General features: G+C 45.5%; 1 protein-coding gene across 2 annotated transcripts in view; it reads right to left on the bottom strand.

Annotated features, from left to right (window-relative positions):
* Window positions 1-23110, bottom strand: part of CASS4 (Cas scaffold protein family member 4) — a 37856-nt gene extending 14746 nt beyond the window's left edge. Inside the window, exons 1-2 of one of the 2 annotated variants that reach the window (XM_081867642.1) lie at window positions 22818-23110; window positions 93-518 (exon numbers count right to left, since the gene is read on the bottom strand). In XM_081867642.1, the coding sequence (XP_081723768.1) occupies window positions 93-518; window positions 22818-22829 (438 nt within the window). In that variant the 5' untranslated portion in view covers window positions 22830-23110. The remainder of the gene's footprint in view (window positions 1-92; window positions 519-22817) is intronic. The other variant, XM_081867641.1, reaches the window with a different exon arrangement.
* Window positions 23111-24169: the final 1059 nt, after the last annotated feature.

A 24169-nucleotide genomic window follows, 5' to 3' on the forward strand; every position in this document is an offset into this window, starting at 1 on the left:
AGACAAAACAAAACACCACATTATATTGTGGGTCACCATCAGTGCCTGTTTGCTCCCCACTTTCCTCTTTTAGGGTTTGCTTGCCTTTTTACCTGGTCCGATGAACTTTGGGTCTTTTCACTGAGCAGTATAGCTGCCATCGCTGGCACTTGGTAAACTTCCGGTGTCAGCGGGTAAGGAGCAGAGGAAGGAGGAGGAGGCATAATCCAGCCGTCCATTTTTTCATAGACGGGTAGTGGTACAGGAGGCCTACGCCCAGAAGGAACCTGGTAGACAGTCCGTGGCATGGTTGGCGGTCCTGGGGAGCCAGGCTGGATGGAGGGAGGAGCCTGTAAAGTGGTCAGGAGCTGGAGGCGATTTGCAGGTGCCATGCCTTGCTTTCCATGAAGCGAACATTTCCACCAACCCTCGCTCCCGAGGAGATTCTGATCAAGAACCGTCAGGATGTCTCCCCGGCGGAAGGCGAGCTCATCTGGACACTCTGCTTTGTTGTCATACAACGCTTTTGCCAAGGTGTTCTGGAAATAATAAAATAATAATAATAATTTATTATTTATACCCCGCCCATCTGGCTGGGCTTCCTCAGCCACTCTGGGCGGCTTCCAACAAAATATTATAATAACGTAATACATCAAACAGGGACATGGGTAAAACCTCAGTGCCTAGGACTTGCCGATCGTATGGCGGTTCGAATCCCCACGGCAGGGTGAGCTCCCGTCTTTCGGTCCCAGCTCCTGCCCACCTAGCAGTTCAAAAGCACCCCTAAGTGCAAGTAGATAAATAGGTACCGCTTTATAGCGGGAAGGTGAACGGCGTTTCTGTGTGCTGCCGCTGGTGCTGGCTCACCAGAGCAGCTTCGTCACGCTGGCCACGTGACCCGGAAGTGTCTCCGGACAGCGCTGGCTCCCAGCCTCTTAAGTGAGATGAGCGCACAACCCTAGAGTCGGACACGACCGGCCCGTACGGGCAGGGGTACCTTTACCTTTAATACATCAAACATTAAAAGCTTCCCCAAACAGGGATGCCTTCAGATGTCTTCTAAAAGTCTGGTAGTTGTTTTTCTCTTTCACATCTGGTGGGAGGGTGGGCAGGTGCCACCACCGAGAAGGCCCTCTGCCTGGTTCCCTGTAACTTGGCTTCTCGCAGTGAGGGTACCACCAGAAGGCCCTCAGCACTGGACCTCAGCATCTGGGTAGAACGATGGGGGTGGAGACGCTCCTTCAGATATACTGGACCGAGGCTGTTTAGGGCTTTAAAGGTCAGCACCAACACTTTGAATTGTGCTCGGAAATGTACTGGGAGCCAATGTAGGTCTTTCAAGACCGGTGTTATGTGGTCTCGGTGGCCGCTCCCAGTCACCAGTCTAGCTGCCACATTCTGGATTAGTTATAGTTTCCGGGTCACCTTCAAAGGTAGCCCCACGTAGAGCGCATTGCAGTAGTCCAAGCGGGAGATAACCAGAGCATGCACCACCCTCATGAGGCAGTCAGCGGGCAGGTAGGGTCTCAGTCAGCCTACCAGATGGAGCTGGTAAACAGCTGCCCTGGACACAGAATTGACCTCCATGGACAGCTGTGAGTCCAAAATGACTCCCAGGCTGCGCACCTGGTCCTTCAGGGGCACAGTTATCCCATTCAGGACCAGGGAGTCCTCCACACCCACCCGCCTCCTGTCCCCCCAAAACAGTACTTCTGTCTTGTCAAGATTCACCCTCAATCTGTTAGCCACCATCCATCCTCCAACTGCCTGCAGACACTCACACAGGATCTTCACCGCCTTCACTGGTTCTGATTTGAAAGAGAGGTAGAGCTGGGTATCATATGCATACTGATGAACACCCAGCCCCAGAAAGAGACTAGGCATAAGGCAATGATCAAGACTATGGGCAAGGGCTCATATGATGAAATAACTATCCATATGAAAGCGTATGTTATTTTATCTTCTTTGCAGTTCGCCCTTCACTGTATGGTCCAAATGTGGGAAGACATGGCATGGAAACATTATACAGGCAACAACTGTTTTACACTTGTCCAAAATGTGTGCCACCGTGCATCGCCGCAACCCCGAAATTGGCAGGATGGGGGTGAAACAGGACGGGGCAGGGTGGGTTTATGTATGCTCTGCCGATGCGCATGGCGGTCAGGAATACAACCCCACACAAAATGGCCGTTGCCTATACAACAAAAATAACAGTGTTATAAAATATCATGTTAATAAAATACCTTGAATCAGCAACATATAGAAGCAGGCAATAAATAAGCATCTAAGAATGGCTTAAAAATCGCAGCCCCCACCCCCAAGGTCTGGTTAAAGAGGAGCATCTCCAGTTGCTTAGGAGAGGTTAATAATGTTTGTGCTCAACATTCCTTGGTAGGGACTCCTGACTAGGCATTTAGCTACGCAGAGTTGAATGTTATCTGTTCTGTTCTGTTTCCCCTTTGTTTTTGTTTAAACCAATTCATGAACCAGGAACTTACACATCAACCACTAATAACAGGCCACATGTTGTAGATATTACTGCAAATTTATTGCTCTATTTTTGACATGAGAAGACTTGGTCTATTTATTTGTATCATTTATAATCCCTATTATCCTTATTTATGATAACTCAAGAAAAAGTTACTTTAAAAAACAGCAAGACCATGCCTTAATGGGGATGTCATTCCAGAGGCAGGGAGCCACCACAAAGAAGACCCACCTACATATTCCCTGCACACAGAAAATTAGATGTCAGGGATATGAGCTCTAGCTAAATGTTTTATCTTTCATGCCAGTTTTATCTATCATGCCATTTGTAGTTCCCAGCCATGTGGAAATGTGCAGGCCAAAACTGGAAAGACCCTCCAATTCCCTATCCTGGACCTAATGTTTCAATCTAGCTTTGCAACAAGTGCTCTTAAAGCATATCATGTTTTCACAATTGAACCTACAATGTGCCCAAGTGAGGCATCTAATCATAGCCTGCATTTTTATCAAAGCTTATATTTCGATCAGGGCCTGTATTTTAAAATGAGCTTAAAGATTTTCAAATGTTTTATGCCAGGCAGAAGACCAGCTGCCCAAGTACTTTGGCAAGATGTTTATTCTCCTGGACAAGGGGGCCCCCTGATTTATAGCAGAAAACAATTCTCAAAGTCGTAAAAAGGGAATTACAGGCTGAGAGCCTACATATTACAGAATATAAAAAAGGCTGAGAAAACATAATTAAGAGTTGGTAAATAGTAAAATAAAACCATGTGCCTCCCATTAAACTTGAGCCATATTTTCCTAAGGTTAAAAGGTCAAGAGCAAATGGAAAAAGCATCTGGCTGGCAGAAAGGGAGGGAGTATTTTGGGAAGTCTTTTTCTAAAGTTGTTTCTTTCTTAAACTGAGATCCTTTTACTCTGCAAAGATTTCTTTTCCTTTTAAAAGGTTATTTATGTTATGTATGAAATATATTGGCTTAAATGTAATTATGCAAAGGATTTAAGAAATGTTGGATTCTTATTTCATATAGTTGTAAGAGTTGTAACTATCCTGAAATTAAGTCAGCCATCAGCCCAGCCCCCCTGCCAAGCAGGAAACATCATTAGAGCACACATATGGTTGTCAGGCCTTTGTTTAAAGACCTCCAAAAGAAGGAGATCTTTCAATGATGATGTGAACTCAAGATCCTTGACATCTGTTTAAGATAAAAATTTAAAACTAATATCCATCTGTTTTGGAGGGCAATAGGGCAAGGAGGGCAAGAGGTGAGCTTTTAATTAAGGTTCCTTGTTGAGACAAATGTAAGATATATGACTACTTATTTGTCATTTATAGATAGAAGAATATATAGCTTTTTATTTCCCATAAAAGGCAAAAGGAAATGGGTGTATCTTTTGTGATTGGTTCTAGCAAACAGCCAATAGGAATTTCAACCAGGCTGATTGGACAGAGGCAGCCACAGGAGGAGCAAGGGGACTGGATTAAGGAAATATAAGTGCTGGCCAAAATGGCAGGAGACCAGGCCAGAGCTTGGTAACCATATACCACTGTGCCTCTCATTTATTTGTCTGACAAATAAATTATTATTTTAATTTCTCTATTGCTGCATTGAATATTTCATTCCAGCTAAGCGTTAACCACAAGTAGGGTGCTACACAAGAAGAGGGCGAGCAGCTGGGACTTCCTGAATCTCGCCACACCTACAATCGGCAAACAAGACTGTAGTAAGAGCTCTTTTGCCGCAGAACCCTTTGGCCGCTTGTGCAAGCGATAAACCATGGGATGCAGTGTAATGCGATGCCTCAGTCGGTTCCTCCACCTCTGTGTTTCTTCATTCTCCCTCACCCCTGGGAACCTCTGTGCAGACAGTATCAACTCAAAACCACTGATGGCATGACAGCAGGAGAAGCACTGGATATTGGTAGGATGCCTTTCCTAGCTACTGCCAACTACAGCACTGATATTATAGGGTTTTTTTGTGTGGATCAGGCTCCCAGGAAAGAGAAACAAGCTGTTGGAAACAAGATAAAGTGAATGCACCACATGCAGGATGCAAGAGCTGAGTAACACCATGCATAGTTGGGCAACTGCTATCCAGGAGCGCTAACTTCCAGATGTTGCCTTCTGTGCAATGCAGAAAGTGCTGAAATAAGCCAAAGTACAAACAGTTCCACACTATCTGAACAAAACAGGTATGTCTTAACAGGAAACAGGAATTCTCACTCCATTGGGCGGGGGATGGAAGACCTTTTTCAGCCTAAAGGCTCTTGTATGGGGCTTCCATACATTCCCTTTTATGGAACTTTCTGGGAGCTACATGTCAGCTGTTGCTTGGGCCAGATGCTGGAGCAATGGACACGACTCTTACCTTTGGACAGTAGGCTACATCAAACCCTCCAAGTGCCCCTATTTTCCCTATTTTCAGGGACATCCCTGATTTAGAGAAGCTGTCCCGGTTTCTAATTTGATCCCAGAACGTCCCACTTTTCCTTAGGACATCCCTATTTTCACTGAAGAAAGGTTGGAGGGTATGGAGTCATCTGACCCCCCCCCCCCCGAGGTGTCTGATGGCAATCCTGTATGTACAGGGAAGGTATTTTTTAAAAAAAGTTTAATGTTTTATTATGTTCTTATATATGTTGGAAGCTGCCCAGAGTGGCTGGCGCAACCCAGTAAGATGTGTGGGGTATAAATAGTGAAATTATCATTATGGAATGGGACGTCCCTATTTTCGTCGGAGAAATGTTGGAGGGTATGCAAAGCAGAGACATCACCTTGCCAACAAAGGTCCGTATAGTTAAAGCTATGGTTTTCCCAGTAGTGATGTATGGAAGTGAGAGCTGGACCATAAAAAAGGCTGATTGCCAAAGAATTGATGCTTTTGAATTATGTGCTGGAGGAGACTCATGAGAGTCCCATGGACTGCAAGAAGATCAAACCTCTCCATTCTGAAGGAAATCAGCCCTGAGTGCTCACTGGAAGGACAGATCCTGAAACTGAGACTCCAATACTTTGGCCACCTCATGAGAAGAGAAGACTCCCTGGAAAAGACCCTGATGTTGTGAAAGATGGAGGGCACAAGGAGAAGGGGACGACAGAGGACGAGATGGTTGGACAGTGTTCTCGAAGCTACCAGCATGAGTTTGACCAAACTGTGGGAGGCAGTGGAAGACAGGAGTGCCTGGTGTGGTCTGGTCCATGGGGTCACGAAGAGTCGGACACAACTAAATGACTAAACAACAACAACATGCTACATTCAAGCCATGCAAAAGCCAGAGGTTCATCCTTCCTCCGCCCAGGCAAGCAAGAGGCACGCTCACATTCCAGCCAGGCCAAAGGCAAAGCCCTTATGGCGAGGGTGTGGAGCAGGGATGGTGGTGAATATAGCCTGCAGAGAGGGGGTTGGGGAGAGGGCCGATGGCCGGACAGAAGACCTGGAGGGGTCATGTGAGGTTCTCTCCCACTGACATAGTGCTACAGACACTTATTTGGGATGGAAGGCAGTGTAAGGCAGTGAGTGCTAACAATTTCCTGCCCTGTCTGTTTCTAAGCAAAATGTTTGCCCCACAATGTCATTTCTCTACTCCTCCTGTGTTTCAAAGAGGAAGGATGCACCTGTCAACCCCACCTGCAGGTGAAAGCTAGCATTTCACAAGACCACAGTGTCCTTCATGTTTGACAGATAAATCTTCTGCAAAATCATTCACCCCTTAGCCATCGCTCCTCTTATTCATCTATCAGCTTTATTCCCCCTTTAAACTGATCTGGTTGTGCATATGGCAGCCATATCACCAAATGTGATTGCCCGACTGTAAATCCTGCTTTATTCTGACCTGGGAATGATGAAGTTGCCAGGGTCAGATTTTCTTTCTTTCTGATTTCCCCCTGGTTGTAAGTTCGCGAACATTTACCAGCATTTAACTGCAAGTTTATCCTAATTAATGTGTTTGCCATTTTCCTTAATATAATGAATTTCACTAACACATGCACAATGTGCACCTTTTTTTAAAAAAAGGTTTTATTAAAATGTTGCTCTTGGGTAGAAATAGAACATGCAGAGTCTCTGTTTTCAAGTCACAGAATCATTTGAACAAATTGTTGTTTTTGGTTGGAAAACTTCAAAATTTCAAAGGAAAGCTGTGTTTCAGTCTGTGAATTGTTTTGGGAAGTGGGAATTAGGTAGGTTTGCAGTAATGGAGGCAGAACCAAATTTATCCCCTTTCCCTACTCTGATCCGGACACCCTAGTCATGTCTGCTCTAATCCATAGAGTAAACAGCATGACCGCAGTGAAACCACAACGGAACGTAAGAGCAGGAATAAGACATCCATGTGCAGAAAGTAAGAATCCCACTGTGGGAAGAGGGAAACGAAAAGGTGAAGAGGACAGCCCAAGGTGAAGCAATTACTGGCCTGAACATCTTCCCTGTGTTGCACCACCAAAACAAAGAGTGTTTAGTGGCCCAAAATCTCAGCTGAGCCAGGTGATCTGAGGAACCAATAGCGGCCTGGCTGGCTCTAGGTAGCTGTTGTTCTAGACTTGGCTCTTTGCTCAGAACAATTTGTCTGATTAAGTAGCCACACACACTGGGTTCCCCTGCGTTGATCTGGAACCTACCTACCAGCCTATCTTGTGTCTTGGCTCCATTCACTCCCAACCTGCCTCTTCCAGAACCTCGTCCCCACCCCATCCTCAAGCAACATCCGTCAAGAACTTCCAGATTTGGGAGCCCTGCTCTGCCTGGGCTAGAACTAGATCCCGGCAATGAAACATCTCTGGTTTCGGCCAAGGTCTGACACTTATTTACCAGAGTAGACATTACAGAGTAGTCATCCACACCAACAGTACCTTGACACGCTCTGCTGCTTTAAGCCTGTCTCATGATGCTACGATAGAGTGCGGCTGGGAGGAAGTTGCTTAATGCAACAGGGGACAGCAAAGTCCCGGGGGGGGGGGGGGAAGCAGGTTTCACTTCACGCCCCCATATGATCCTATTCATGTAAACAGCATATCTAAAATACATGTGACTGTGCCATCACGTCTAGTTTATTCCTGAGGTTTTTCGAGAGCTTGATGCTTTCCTCCCAGATTACAAAGTTACCTGTGAGTCATACAAAGTGGGGAGAACCGCTGAAGACCTCGTCCCTTTTGTTCACACCCTGTGACTGCTGTGTTGAGCATCAGTAGTTAATGTGATGCCGTCTGGATGTTCTAGGACTACAACTCCCATGTTATGTGCTGAGTTGAATAGGATCCAAAATGCAGCAGTCTGATTGGTCCTAGAACAATAGGATTCAGAATGCAGCAGTCTGACTGGTCCTAGAACAATAGGATTCAGAATGCAGCAGTCTGATTGGTCCTAGAACAATAGGATTCAGAATGCAGCAGTCTGATTGGTCCACAGGAGCCACCCAATCCAGCCCCAAGTGGAAGTGAATCCGCAACCTGATTGGCCTACAGGAGAATCCCGGAATTAGCCAATCATGTGGAGCCCATTGTGGAAATAATGTATATAAAGCAGACATTCTGGGGGAACTTCCATTCCTCCTCACCACTATGAGCTGAATAAAGAGCATGAAATCCACTCTCGACTCTGAGTATATTTCATCCCATTATCCATGGCCACTCGTCACGCTGGCTGGGTTGATGGGTCCAACAACATATGGAGGTACAACTTTGGCTATCCCTGGTGTAGAAGATACTGGAGGTGCATAGGTGCCAGCTCCCTGGGGCCTTGGGTGCCCGAGCACCCACCAAATTCTGCAACAATGAGGCACCAGGCACCCATAAATTTTGGTGCCAGGGCCATGCACGCTGCATGGCACCCATGGCCCCAGGCACCCACAGTCACAGGGCCAAACTGGCACTCCTGAGGAGGTGCATGAGTGCTACTGGCATCTCTTGGACATTGCTTGTGATGCGATTGGTGACAAGCAACACAAATCCTCTCACCAGATGGGATTCACCTAACAAGCCCCATCAGCACGAGCCCTGTGCAAGGACTTCCACTTCTGCAATGGGGCTCCCCCCCCCCACTTCTTCATGCCCCCTGAAACTGGTTTGGCGGGGAGAACCCCCAAAACAGTATGCAGAGGAGGATTGTTTCCACAGACAGAACGTTCATCATCATTATCATCTGTTAAATTTGTTAGTTGCATTATCTGGCCCAGGAAACCCAAAGCAATTTACAACCAACCATAGTGTGATGCTGAATACCACCCGCCATTTCTCTTTGTACTCAGTAGGATTGCAGGATTAGCCCTGCTGCAACCTGGACAGGAATGCAATATATTGTGCCTGTTGAAGTAAACTAATGTTAAACTGGGCAATATTTTCTTTTCGCCATGGAACAAATTAATCAGGTTCCCAAGGCTCAGAGAAGTTAACAGGCCAAGCAAGGTGGGACACTGTTGTAGCTCCTTAGCATTCCTGTAACAGTAAAGCACATCAAGCAATCAGTGCTATTGGGGAAGGCAAACACTGGACACATGTAAACACAAGGCAGCAGCAAAGTGCAGGTTTATTGCACAGCAACTGCTGGGCAAGAGCAGTCTATCTGAGTAATAATAATAATAATAATAATAATAATTTATTATTTATACCCCGCCCATCTGGCTGGGCTTCCCCAGCCACTCTGGGCAGCTTCCCAAAAAATATTAAAATACTGTGATACATCAAACATTAAAAGCTTCCCTAAACAGGGCTGCCTTCAGATGTCTTCTAAAATCTGGTAGTTGTTGTTCTCTTTGACATTTGGTGGGAGGGCGTTCCACAGGGAGGGCGCCACTACCGAGAAGGCCCTCTGCCTGGTTCCCTGTAACTTGGCTTCTTGCAGTGAGGGAACCGCCAGAAGGCCTCGGTGCTGGACCTCAGTGTTTGGGTACAACGATGGGGGTGGAGACGCTCCTTCAGATATACTGGACCACAACTACTCTTAACCCCTCCCCAGCACTGTTTCCTGGAGAGGTGGGAACTGGGAACACACTCTGGATGTCAAAAAGATCAGATGTAGCCCTGTTTTGCGGGCCAGCGTTGATCCTGGAGCCAGGGCATGGTACGGCTGGGGTGGGAGTGTGGGGAATTCCAGAGCTTCCACAGCAAAACAGGAGGTAAACCGCAGGCACTCCTCACTGTGCCAATTTCACCAGGGGGTGCGAAGAATTTCTCACCCAAATTGCAAGTCCCAGGCACAGTGCACAAGGAACACAAGGCTCATCTTTTTATCCACAACATTTGTTGAAAAGAAACAGCTGCTCTGGAGCATCAGGGGGAGGCATGCGCTTGCCAGCTCAGAGGATGAAAGCAACCTGTTGTTGATAACATCGGTTTCTTTCGCAGTGATGGCCTGGGAACAATGGATGTCTTTTAATGCCTGGCTTGGCAGTGCTGTGCTTTGCCGACTGCCCAGACAGCTGTCATAGACAGGCGGGAGCAGTCCTGCTTACCTTGCGTAGCAAAGGGCTTCAAACCAACCCGTTTCTTCTTTCAGTTATTACACCCCAACATTCTGTTCTATTTTGGCAATTAAAAAGGAATTCTTGATCTAGCCAAGTGCCGCATCGCGCGTCTCTCCAGACAAAGCCTGTGTACATTTGTATCCCACCCATGGGAATTTAACTATAGCACAAAGTAAAAAAAATGTGTGATGCAACGGGGGAAGTTGTGCAATGATGGAGACTAGGCTGGATGGCTTCGTAAAATGATTAGACAGGTTAATGGGTTTGGAAAGTTAATAGAGAGCTTGAACTCCCCACTTTCATCATACTGGAACCCAGGGCAATTCAATGAATCTGCACCATGCTAGACCAGCAGCTGGCAGATGAGGAGGAACACCAGGGATAAGGAAGGAAGGAAGGAAGGAAGGAAGGAAGGAAGGAAGGAAGGAAGGAAGGATATATGTTCAAATATATAAAAGGATGTCACATAGAGGAGGGAGAAAGGTTGTTTTCTGCTGCTCCAGAGAAGCGGACACGGAGCAATGGATCCAAACTACAAGAAAGAAGATTCCACCTAAACATTAGGAAGAACTTCCTGACAGTAAGAGCTGTTCGACAGTGGAATTTGCTGCCAAGGAGTGTGGTGGAGTCTCCTTCTTTGGAGGTCTTTAAGCAGAGGCTTGACAACCATATGTCAGGAGTGCTCTGATGGTGTTTCCTGCTTGGCAGGGGGTTGGACTCGATGGCCCTTGTGGTCTCTTCCAACTCTATGAAGGAAGGAAGGAAGGAAGGAAGGAAGGAAGGAAGGGACAAGGGAGAGAGAGGAGGTCACTCCTTCTCCCTGTTGTCGCTCGCACTCATCAACTGCACCAACAGCGAATCACCCTCCATTTTGGGCTAGCCATCCACCTCCCTCTCATGCCCAATGGTGTCAAGGAAGGGAGGGGATACTCCTGCACTTGGGAAGGATAATACAGCAGTGGCAAGGACAGTGACAGGAACCAAGGGGAAGGGAAGTGGGAGGGCAATGCCAACCAACCTAATGAACTGGATCCATCCTCTGCCCTGCCCGTGCAAACTTGCTCTCTCACTGCACCCACCCTCTGCCTGTGCAGCTTTGAGGATGAGCTCTAATATGGGGGGAAAGGAGTCCAAATGGGTTGAGGGACACTTTAGTCCAAAAAACGGGACAATCCCATTTTTCTAGGGATGGGTGGCAACCCTACCTCTGCCTGCAACCTGCTTCTAGCTTCTAGCTCTCTCACTCAAAACTCTCGCCTTTGTCCTTCTAACTACCAAGAGCCAGGGAGCTTCCCTCTGGCACAGAGCCGCTTCCTTTGCTTCCATAATGACACATACTTAGGGGGCCACTACCAAGAAGCTGGTCTGGGACTTCCAACAATTGGATCCTTACTGGATCCAGGAATTAGGAGGCATTCAGGTATTTACCCCCCCCCCCACACACACAACTCACAACAATAGGTTGGGCTAGGGCAAAGTCTGGTGTTTTGCTATTTTCTTTTCACCTGTACAGTGGTACTTCTAGTTACGAACTTAATTCGTTCCAGAGGTCCGTTCTTAACCTGAAACTGTTCTTAACTAGAGGCGTGCTTTCGCTAATGGGGTCTCCTGCTGCTGCTGTGCCACCAGCACACGATTTCCATTCTCATCCTGGGGCAAAGTTCTCAACTCAAGGTAACTCTTCCAGGTTAGCGGAGTTTGTAACCTGAAGCGTTTGTAACCTGAGGTGTTTGTAACTCAAGGTGCCACTGTATTACTATAGAACAGGGCTGGGCAGCCAGTGACTGTCCATATGGTCCATACATCCCCCTCTTTGGCCATGTTGGCTGGGCCTGAGGATAGGCAAAGAGGCAGATCAGAACATCAGTTGCAGTGTCATTTCAAGGCTTGGAGGGAGGGCTGCAAAAGCTTTTCTTGCAGCTCCTGAGCGCATTTAGAAGAAGCAAGCAAAAATAAAGCTAGCAAAAGCAGTTTTCTTCTGCTCAACAATGCATTGAGTCACAGCTTAAAGTGACCCATCCAATTCCAAAGAGGAAGTCTGTGATGAAATTATTTAAAAACAAATAAATTGCCCTAAATCAGCATAGTTCCAAGGCAGCATGCAGATAGCTCAAGAAAGAGAGAAAGAGTAAAGAACAGAATTTAGCCCACTATTCAGACTCAAAGCCTGCAATGCAAGATTTGTAGATTATTTCAAATCAATAAAGCATAGGCTGACCACTTAGCCATCACCCAAAAAAGAGGAAATGCATCACCAAAAGAGAAAAGAAGGGAAATAATTTGCTTTAATTCTGGGTACCAAGTTCAGCATCAATGAACCTTAGTGAGAAACCACATTTTGAATACCTCTAAGAGGCTCATCGTAAGAGAACACAAATGACCCAAGAGTCTTAAAAGGATGATTTTGAGAGTGACAAATTCAAATCTGCTATTATTTTTGTGACTGGATAACATTTAGCTTGGTAAGTCATACTGCTTTTGGAAAACCAAAGAATTTTAATTTTACCTTCTGAAAATGTCGGGTAATAATAATAATAATAATAATAATAATAATAATAATAATAATAATAATAAATGTTTTAATGTGCTGTAAACTGCACTGAGATGTTTTTCTTAAAAATATAAAGTGGTATAGAAACGAATTGAACAATCAATCAATCAATCAATCAATAAAGGGTCCAGAAGCCCATAATAAAAGCTAGGAGGAGGATCATGGTATGCTTAGCAAATGCCTTAATATGAGTCAAGCTGAAAGTCAAACATATACAATAAATAGGCATTAACCTTCTGCTTCAGGGATACTCCCTTCAAAAAATGCTGCTGCAAGATAAGTGGACAAGATAACATCACCCAAACCCCCTGCATTTCCAAATACAGAAGCCAACCAGAATGACAGTTGACTCTTACATTGACCCTAATAATGGAAAAACATTCTCACCCATATCTAAAGGCAGCAAGGTAGCTTGAGAAGATACAGGGCAGCCTATATGGAACACAAAGCTCTGTCCTCCAACCTGATGCCGTGCCTTCCCATCCTGCAGCACCTGACTCTTGAAACAACAGCCTCACTCTACCCAATGGCAGGACCAGGCCTGCATAATAAACTACTGATGCAATAACTATATGACACTTGCATGGGATCAGTCTTTCTGTGTAGCAGCACCTACGCGCTGGAACTCCCTGCTCATTGATAATCGGCATTGATAATTTGCTGTATTGTTTTTGGCACATTCTTAAAAAAAAAAAAATGCTTACAAAAGCCTACCCAGAAATGTAATTTAGACATGTAATATTATCTGCTGATTATACTTTAAAAACCAACTTATTTTTATTGTTTGGATTCATCAGAATTTTTAGTGAATATTTTATAAAGTTCTATGCAAACTGCTTAGAGGTTTTTGGTGATTTGGCGATATCTAAATCCTGTTGACTCTTGAGAGTCCCATGGACTGCAAGAAGATCAAGCCTATCCATTCTTAAGGAAATCAGCCCTGAGTGCTCACTGGAAGGACAGATCCTGAAGCTGAGGTTCCAGTACTTTGGCTACCTCATGAGAAGAGAAGACTCCCTGGAAAAGACCCTGATGCTGGGAAAGATTGAGGGCACAAGGAGAAGGGGACGACAGAGGACGAGATGGTTGGACAGTGTTCTCGAAGCTACTAAGGTGAGTTTGACCAAACTGCAGGAGGCAGTAGAAGACAGGAGTGCCTGGCGTGCTTTGGTCCATGGGGTCATGAAGAGTTAGACACGACTAAACGCAAATCCTGTTGAATTAAAAAAATTGAATTAAGAAAATGGGAGTAACTCTTGAAAAAGACTTACTTCTGTGTCCCTTCCAAGTCTATTTGAGTCTATCTGAGCATTCTGCATTTCCCCTTAGAGTCACACTTCCCATCTGCTTTGAGAAGGTACTATCTTGTGAAAACACAACTTCCTTCTCATTGCTTGAGGGTTCTGTATATTTTTAGTACCCGCTACTAGCAAGGCAAAAAATTTACCCATCTTGTCAAATCGTCAACTTTGCTTGCAGGGCAAAGGAGAAGAGGATTTGAAAACCAAATGCAATGCAATGCAGCATTGAAGCCCCACTTCAGGGCTCCCTATGGGGCCCAGGAGCACATTTGGAAATCATTAAGAAACTGTTGTAGGCACCCCAGAACGACCCTTTCACAGAAGGAAAACTGGCAGCACTCAGGACCTTAAAAAACAGGCAGAGCGCCTTAACAGGCGCTTAAAGCAGTACCATACCACTTCAAACAGAATCCTGGGAACTGTAGTTTGTTAAGGGTGCTGAGAGCTGTTAGGAGATCCTTTACAGAGCTACGATTCCCAGCTCAGGCCCATATCTCCTGTTTGTCTTAATTCAGCTTCATCTAAGGACATTACTCAATGAGTCGAATACTGCTTTTTAAGTTCTCTTTAATGTTTGTCTTTTCTTTCTCTTAGTTTAGAACTCTGTGCCATTATTATTTAAAAGTATTCTTTCATATTTTTTTCTTTTTTCAGTACCTGCACATTTAACCTCATATCAAAAAGTTTTAACAGGTAAGAGTCCACCCCCCTTTCTTTAGAGCTCTTGCCTGCAAGGACATCTTTACAGAATCATTTTCCTGTGAGTAAGAAGTTGCTGAAGTCCTGTGGCGTCTTTTATAATGCTCATTTATTACCAAATATACAGGTCGAGAGGGTGAAAAACAAGCAGACAAAACACAGATAAACCTAGTGGCCACTTACACATTGCCAAATAAGAGAAGATGAGGGGACACATACTTGCATATTTGCTCCCTGTCCCCCCCAGGTGGACTTTGATAATCTTTCATAATATAGTGCCCTGTGTGAGGCCAAAATTTGGCGCCCCCAAGTGGACCTTCTCAACTATGGATCTTCTTGGTTTCACACCTGCTTAGCTTGGTGTCCTGTGTAGGGGAACCACCCACACTGCTCTAAATTCGGCACTGTCCCCCTTCTTCAGATCAAACCTGAATTTCAGCTCTAGACACAGAGGTTTGACCCCCTGAGGTTTGACCCCCTTTCCACCTCAAAGGCTGCTGGAAAGATGGCCCCAGAGCCAAGCCAGGAACAGCACCAAGCATCGCTTGGCATATTCAGAGAGCGCTCCTTGGCCGCGGTTATCCACGCGACTTCTTTGAGGTCTTGTTGTGCAGACCATGGCAACCGCACTTGCAGGAAAAGGAAATGAATGCATTTCACACCCAGCCAGAGGAAGGCCTGCCCTTTGAGCTCTGCCTCTGCTCTGGAGCATCTTCGACTTTGTCATGTTATTCCCCCCCCCCTCTCATTTCCCTTTTTGACCTGGTTCAGCGGCAGTGACTCACGCATGATGACAGCTCAGGAGGAATGAAAGAATGAGAAATCGGGCTCTTGTTGTGCAAACCCAGCCACACCAACATTTAAAGCATGTTCACACCACTTTAACAGTCATGGGATCCTGCAGTTTGCTAAAGGTGCCAAAAGCTGTTCGGAGATCCTTAAGATTAAAGCTGCAGCACCCAGATTCTTTTTGGGGAAGCCACTGCTTCTCAAGTGTTATAGGTAAAGGTAAAGGGACCCCTGACCATTAGGTCCAGTCCTGGCCGACTCTGGGGTTGCGGCACTCATCTCGCTTTATTACAGCTTCGGGTCATGTGGCCAGCATGACTAAGCCGCTTCTGGTGAACCAGAACAGCGCACAGAAACACCATTTGCCTTCCCGCCAGAGTGGTACCTATTTATCTACTTGCACTTTGACGTGCTTTCGAACTGCTAGGTTGGCAGGAGCTGGGACTGAACAAGGGGAGCTCACCCTGTCGCGGGGATTCAAACCGCCGACAGAGCAAGTCCTAGGCTCTGTGGTTTAACCCACAGTGCCACCCGCATCCCTCAAGTGTTATAAGGGTGCTTTGAATGCTTGATGTGGATGTGACCTATATTACTGTTTTGGCTGCAGTATGGCAAGTGCTGTTAAAATACCTGCCTGGTTTTAAAAACCTTAGACCAGGGGTGGGGAAGCCATACCTCTTTGGATGTTCTTGGACTCCAACTCCCATCAGCCACAGCCAGCATGGTCAATGGTGAGGGATGATGGGAGTTGAAGTCCTGCAGCACCTAGAAGGCCATGAGTCCTCCTAACCCTGCCATGGACAATACTATCTGCTGCTCTTGAGTCAGGACTGCAGTATAGTGCTCCTTTACATATCCACAGAAAGACAGTGCTGGAGAATAATTGGTGGGTGTTGAACTTCTTTCAGCCTTTTAAAAGCTTTAGCAGTTCCCGTGCCAACCAGCAAAATGAGCCTCAAATATATTCCTACTACAGGGGTGGATATCATAACCACATATTCAAGATCTGGCCCCTCCTGTCCTCTGAACCTCCTAACAGATTTTGTTTTTCATGTAAGAGCCCAACCATCCCTATGACCACTGAGATATATCCCTGGGACAATGGGAGAAGTGACATTTCCATGTTGAAATCAGCAAGAACTTTATTCTGAACCGGAAACTGACTTTGAAAGGAGGTTATCTGCTAGAATATCAGCTTGGCCAGCGGTGTGTTTTTAAAGAGTTATTTAAATTTCTAATGTGCCTTAACAAGAACTATTTTGTTGTTGTTGTAATCCATCTGCCTCAAGAGACAATGGAATGCACCTCCTGGGGGTGAAGTCAAATTGCTGGAGTATCACAACGCCTGCTGTGGCTGCAGAGGCTGGTAACTCATAACTAATATAGGCTCAATATTCAAGCAGGCAGATGTGATTCAATGATGGAAAAGGATCTTGGATGCCACTGTTGTCTGTAGTTGCTGATGAACACTGGTGACAGCTTCAAGAGTGGAGCTGCACCAAAATTCCACACGTATTTTGCCATTTGGCGGATTTATTACATTTAAAACCAGCATTTTTAAATGTATTTATCAAATTTTGTTGGGGATGTCTGATACGTAGCAACACTTGGCCCAAAGACTCTTGACATCCTTTAAATCAGGCATAGGCAAATTCCGGCCCTACAGAAGTTTGGGACTACAATTCCCACCATCCATAGCTAACAGGACCAGTGGTCAGGGATGATAGGAATTGTAGTCCCAAACATCTGGAGGGCCAGATTTTGCCTATGCCTGCTTTAAATCAATGATTCTAACTTCCCAGATTCAAGCAATCTCATTCCTTCTAACAGAAACAATGAATTTTTTTGCCTCTGTGGAACATTTCCAGGTTCTGCCTTATATTTGCTATGGATTGATGGGAGCTCTTTCTACCTGCTGCTAAAGTCTGAAGAGTTGTTGTTTTCCTGGAATCCAATAACTGGCTCCTCCATCTCAATCAATTGTTGCAAGCTGAGTAGTTTATTTTATTCCTTCTCTGCCTTAATGCCTACTAAACTGTTGCTTTGCCTGCCTGCCTTCAGGCCATGCAAGAATTTGCCTAGTACCATGTCAGACCATTGCCCCATCTAATCTTCAAGGCTTCAGGTCCTTCCCTGTGTCATTTCCTAATCCAAACCTACCTGGAGCTTCCCACATTTCAAACATATACATAGATCACCTGTATGACCAGTTAAATTTATCAGAGCAAGCCTGGAGCCATGGAGAGAGGCTGCCAATCAAAATAGACACTATTGGACTGGATGGATCAATGATTCAGAAAAATTCAGCACCATACAGGTAGAGGAAGGCAAGCTGAGAAAGGGCTGATTTACACATGCATGTACATATATGCATGTGCATCAATTGACATCTTATCATGAAATGAGTTATCACTTGATGTTGCACATGAGCTCTCTGTGGGAAAGCATTGCACTTGAAGCATTTGGGAAAGGGCTGTAGCTCAGTGGTAGAGCATCTCCCCAACCCCTGACATCTCTAGGTAGGGCTGGGAGAGAGCCCTGTCTCAAATTCTGGAGTGTCACTGCCAATCAGCGTAGATGGACCAATCAGTGAGCTAGATGGACCAATAGCTTGACTCAGTATATTGTCCCATGTTCCAGTCTCACACCTTCAGAGCATCACTTGAGCTCTATTCAGGCATTCCACTTAAGGGTTAAATCAACACATGACGGGGTAGAGTATGAGGCAAACTAAGGCCGGGTGTGTGTGGATCTGGCCCAATTGCCTTCTAAATCCAGCCCATGGATGGTCCGGGAATCAGCGTGTTTTTACATGAGTAGAATGTGTCCTTTTATTTAAAATGCATCTCTGGGTTATTTGGGGGGCCTGTCTGGTGTTTTTACATGAGAAGAATGTGTGTTTTTATTTAAAATGCATCTCTGGGTTATTTGTGGGGTATAGGAATTCGTTCATTCTCTCCCCCCCCCAAAAAAATATAGTCCAGCCCCCCAAAAGGTCTGAGGGACAATGAACCGAGCGCCTGCTGAAAAAGTTTGCTGACCCCTGCAGTAGAGGGACTGTTCCCAGCAGGCCCAGCCCCATGTTCCACCCCAGAGTCACCCCTCCCTCTGGCCCAAAAGCTTTATACACCAACAACTCCCATAAAAATGGGCTGCAAGCAACCAGGTTTGTCATCCACCAAGTCCTGCCAATTTGCGCTCAACCATAATCGTCTCTGCTCCTATCCTCAGAACAATGGCACTGTGATGATTACCCACACACCTGTACAGCTAGGGTGGCAAATATTTCCATCCTTGGTGGGCCAGATCCTGCACCCCCAATGAGGCACTCTGATGGGTGGGTGGGTTCGGCCACCTGTCAACATTGGTTGACCCATATTTCCTTTGCAGTGTGACTTGAATTCAAGCAAGACCCCTGCCAATTAATTCTCCAATACAACTCCAATCAGCTACACTCCGTAGTGTGACAACATACTCACAACTGACTTGGAGCAGTTAGCTCCTGCTCCCAAAGACCTTTCATCTACCGAAGATAACATGAATTACACTGCCACCCAGAATCCTTGGGAATAAGCATTTGGGGATTCCACCAGGACTGCGATAAGAAGATTGTCTCACCTCTTATATATCCCATTGATCACTTGTGCTCTAGAGATGAGGGCCTCCTGCAGACACCATGTTATCAGGAGTTTCATTCTGCACATAGGAATTGTCCTTTAGTGTTATGACATCTGCCCTCTGGAATTCCTTCCTGTTAAATATTAGACATTTCTGTTGCCTTTTCTGCACCTGCTGAAGACCTTCCCACATTCAACAAGCCTTTTAAACTGAGATGTTTCCCAGTCTGCATCTGTATTGGAATTGTATTGGAATATGGATGTATTCACTGTTGTTGTTTGCCACCCTGAGAGGATGGACAGGATATAAATTTTACAAATAACAGTAAGGATAAAGATGACTGAGATCATCTTCAAAGGCCCTTCCCTGAGTACCTCTGCCTTATAAGTGATCAAAGAGAGGGTCTTTTTATTCATCTCCCATCTTTTGGAACAATCATCCCTGAAAAGCTTGCCTTGAACTAGGTGAAGACATTGCATTCTAACATTCCTTTTAATGTGTTATTTAAAATTATTTTGCTACTCATATGTTTTCCTCAGAGCTATGTTTAATCTATTACAGTGGTGCCTCGCAAGACGAAATTAATTCGTTCCGCAAGTTTTTTCGTCTTGCGAGTTTTTCGTCTTGCGAAGCACGGTTTCCCATAGGAATGCATTGAAAATCAATCAATGCATTCCTATGGAAACCGCCTTCAGACCAGGTCCAGGGACAGTCTGTCCCCCGACCCCTTCTGAAGGCTGGGGGGGGGACAAGGGCTTTTCTTCCCACCCCCAGCATTTTAAAAAACCCCGGGACAGCGGAGGACTTCTCCACTGTCCGGGGTAAAATGAGGTCCTGGACCTCTTCTGAAGGCTGGCGGGGGGCGAAAGTCTTTGCTCCCCCCCGCCTGCCTTCAAAAGACGTCCGGGAAAGCGGAGAAATGCGCGTTTCTCCGCTCTCCTGGGAAGGCAGGCAGGCAGGGGGGAGCAAAGACTTTTGCCCCCCGCCTGCCTTCAAAAGCCGTCCGGGATAGCGGGAAGCGCTTCCCTGCTATCCCGGACCGCTTTTAAAATGCTGGCGGTGGGGAGCAAAGCCTTTCAGCCCCCGCCGGCCTTCCTGGACCTCTTCTGAAGGCCAGAGGGGGGGGAAAAGGCTTTGCTCCCCACCGCCAGCATTTAAAAGAGGTCCCCGGAGATTTCCCTATGGGCTTTCTTCTTGCGAAGCAAGCCCATAGGGAAATTCGTCTTGCGAAGCGCCTCAAAAAACGGAAAACCCTTTCGTCTAGCGGGTTTTTCGTCTTGCGAGGCATTCGTCTTGCGGGGCACCACTGTATTTGAATAGTGTATGCTCGTTTGCTGTTAAAAATATGTAGTGATATCTCTCAGGTGTCCTGGAAGTAGGATTGCTGAAGGACATGGTATAATCTTTTAAAACAACTGTATAATTTATACTTCACTATCAACCTGAATTAGACAAATCTATGTAGCAGGTTCACTTTCTGGACACCCCATTAGAATTATGCAATGGCTGTAGAACTGCTACCTTATGCCTGATTTGAAAATGCTGCTCACCAGCAATAGACCACCTAACAGAAGCCCAGAAGTCAGTGAGAGAACATTTCAGTCTCCTAGGCTAGTCTCCCCTCAAATTCACCACACTATTTGTTTGTTTGCTTTTGGTCATTTATGTCCCACCTAATCGCTAAAGTTTCTAACTACTAATGCAACAAAAGACTTTGAAGGAAAGCTCAGTATTAAACTGCCATGTCGATTAAGGTCAATTCGGCCTTAATCTAGATTGCGGGCCTCTTTCCCACAACATGTCCTTATTAAATTACCACAGTATAGCTAGAAAGATGGCATTATCTTGAGTGATTATCACATCAACAGCATCATATTGCATTATTGTATTATCGCCATGCCTGCTGTGGTGAATGGGTCGACCCGTTCTTGTCTTGTCCATAAAAATGCCACAGATCTAATGCTTCCCTTTGTAATTCATGACTCTAGTATTTACAACCCCCGACACCATTTTTCTGCTTCAAAGTGTGGATATTAGTTTAGCACAGATAACCCTTCAGCATCTGACACACTGGGTTTTGTAGTCCACAAAAGCTTATTCCACAATAAATATGTTAGGTTCACATCCACACCATAACACATGGTTTTCTCTAAAGAATCCTGGGAACTGTAATTTACTCCTCCCAGAACTACAATTCCCAGCACCCTTTAGTTCCCAGGATTCCTTGGGGGGAGCTATGCGTGTTAAACTTGCTTTAAATGATGGTATGGATGTGACCTGAGACTTTTATGTGCCACAAGATTATTTATTGTTTCGCTGCAACATAGCTACTCCTCTGGAGTGGACAGAAGTTGCTGTTTAAGCTGCTCAGCTATGAGCAAACAAACACAAAGTCCTTGCTGAGATTCCCAGACAAGTCAAACTGAAACAGCACCCTGAACTGCCATCACTTTATGTTTGACAAGACCCATTTTAAAGGCAGACTGGCATGTAACAGTTTTAAAAGTTTGCAATTAAAAGGCTGTGTTGGAATACTGTAGATCTGTAGATGTTTGCTATTTACTTTTCACTTTATGGCAGCAAACTTGTGCATTCTTCCTTGCTAGTAAATCCCATAGAATAAAATTATAAAAGAGACTTGCAGCATCTTAAATTTATTATGGTGTATGTTTTCATGGACTAAAGTCCACTTCATCAAATATATGAAGCATTGCCCTAAATTGGCAAGTACAGTGGTACCTCGGGTTACAGATGCTTCAGGTTACAGACTCTGCTAACCCAGAAATAGTAATAGGGAAATGAAATGCAAAAAAGAAAAAAAGACAATAGATTGTCATTCTAATAAATTCACCATTTAAAGCAGTGGTTCCTAAACTTTTTTGGGGGTCACAGTCCCCTTTGAGAATCTGATGCAAGCCTGGATCCCCTCTCCAGAATAATGGACTTAAACACATGCACACAACATTTTGCATACAATATATCTTGTTGCATGGAGGAGGGGTGGGGTCAGTGAAGACAATACTAAGCTAGGGGGACCAGTGGTCTGGCTCAATGCAAGGCAGCTTCCTATACTCATCCTTTGCAACAACTGATCAGTAAGCTGCAAGCAGTAGTCTGTCCACCCAGCAAATGGTCTATGTGAAAGAAAGATCATATTGGGGACACTTTGGACAGATTCAGGACCACAGTTCCCTGGTAAAGCACCTGCCTTGAATTCAGAAGTTCTAGCCTTAGTGTCTCCAGGTAAAGTTGGGAAAAGCTGCTCCCAGAAATCCTGGAGAGCCGCTAGGAGTCAGAGGAGACGGTGCTGAGCTAGATGGACCAGTATTCTGAAAGCAGTTTCCTATCTTCCTCCCAAGCAGTTACAAGTAGTCTTTCTCAAAATAAAGGGTGGGTGAGGCATTTCTGATTTCCACAGATGTTCAGAAATACATTTCAACTCATTATCAAAGTAAAATGGAGCAACTGAACACCCACAATCAGTACAGCGTATCTTTTCTACAAGAGGGCAAGGGCATTCAAAGAGCGGTTGTCTCCCCAAAACAATCACACACACAAACCTCCTCTCCGTTCTCGCATATATCAGCTTCTCCTCTTTTCAGAAATCAAAGCTGTAACCCTAAGAACTCTTACTAGAGAGGAAGCCCCACTGAGCTCTGTGGAATTTACACCTGAGTAAGCATGTTCGTTTATGGACTGAATCGTCGGGGAAGGTTGAGGGCAGAGATGCACGATTTTAAAGTACCGGCATTCACCAATGACATGAAAAACAATGACAGCATCTACAGAGGAGATGCCCCCAAAGTGGATACACCATATAAAATAATTTCATTTTAAAAATAAGCCAAACCTTTAAATAAATGCCGCTTAGAAACAACAATGCCCCATCCCCATGAAAACAGAACAGAACTGAAGGAAACGTCCGCTACACTCACGTTGACTTTCATTTTGCTGTTTTTAGCTACTCGTCCATCATCCAAATCGCACCCTCCAGATAGACTCTCTTATTCCTGTCTCTCTTTTTTTCTGTTGTCTAAAGGGGGCAAACAATCAGGCTGGTCTGCAGCACGGCAAGGTTTCCGTGCAGACCTTTTGTGCAGCCTCCTTGCATGGGGAAGTAGCTTTCGAGTGAAGCGAGCCGCCCTCGGGGATGAAAGGCGAGGAGCTAATCGCGCAGCAAATTCCCTTCCGGCGCAGCAATTGGCTTGTAGTTATCTCCATGCAAATGAGGACATCCCACCGCCCCCGGTTCCTTTTACTCATCATCTCCGCCACCCCAGAGGATTTTGGTGCCTCTAGTGTCAAGGGGGTAAAGGAAGGGGGTGAAATAAAAGCCCAAACAGAGAGTGTTCTTGTTCTTAGATCTCCAACACTTTAGAAACAGCACATCACTGACTATAATGCAAAAAATAAAATAATGTCTGAGCAGGGCAGATTTTGAGGATGTTTTTCCAGCAGGTTTGCAAGAACCCAGCTGATGTTTCAAGGCTCGGTCTTGGGCTATGGTGGCGGCTTTGAATTATCCGAGCTCACTCCACCGAGACTGTCCTGCCTCACTGAACCCTCTTCAAACTACAAAAACAAAGGCTTCGTAATGGCATCGCTTTAGAGGCACACACAGAGAAGGAGAATCGCAAAGAACAAAGCACATTAGCCCCACGAAAATGAAATACTTTCACTGGGGCCCGGCTATTCAAATTGACCATCTGGTCTCCTTGGCTAGAATCTGCTGCTTAATCACTTTTTAACATGCACCGGTTCTGTGCAATGATCCCCCCCCCCCCTCGCGCGCACCGCCTCCGGTTCCTTTTACTCATCATACCCTTTCCCTTTGTCTTTTGAATTAGACCTTCCTCTTTTCAGAGAAACAATATTTCTGAGAATAAAATGCATGCACACACTAGCAAATATTCAATTTACGGTGCCAATATGGCACTACCTTTAACACAAGACAGGCTATGGTGAACCTCCAGGTTTACAGAAGTACAGTGGTACCTCGGGTTACAGATGCTCCAGGTTACATACACTTCCGGTTACAGACTCCGCTAACCCAGAAATAGCACCTCAGGTTAAGAACTTTGCTTCAGGATGAGAACAGAAATCGGCCGGTGGCGCAGCAGCAGCGGGAGGCCCCATTAGCCAAAGTGGTACCTCAGGTTAAGAACAGTTTCAGGTTAAGAACAGACCTCCAGAATGAATTGAGTTCTTAACCCGAGGTACCAATGTATGCAAAATCTTTTGGGGAGGGGGCAGAACCCTCAAAGAGGGAAATTCCCTGAAACAGTTC

This window comes from Podarcis erhardii (assembly GCF_964252035.2).
Source record: "Podarcis erhardii genome assembly, chromosome: 6".
Classification (NCBI taxonomy): Eukaryota; Metazoa; Chordata; class Lepidosauria; order Squamata; family Lacertidae; genus Podarcis; species Podarcis erhardii.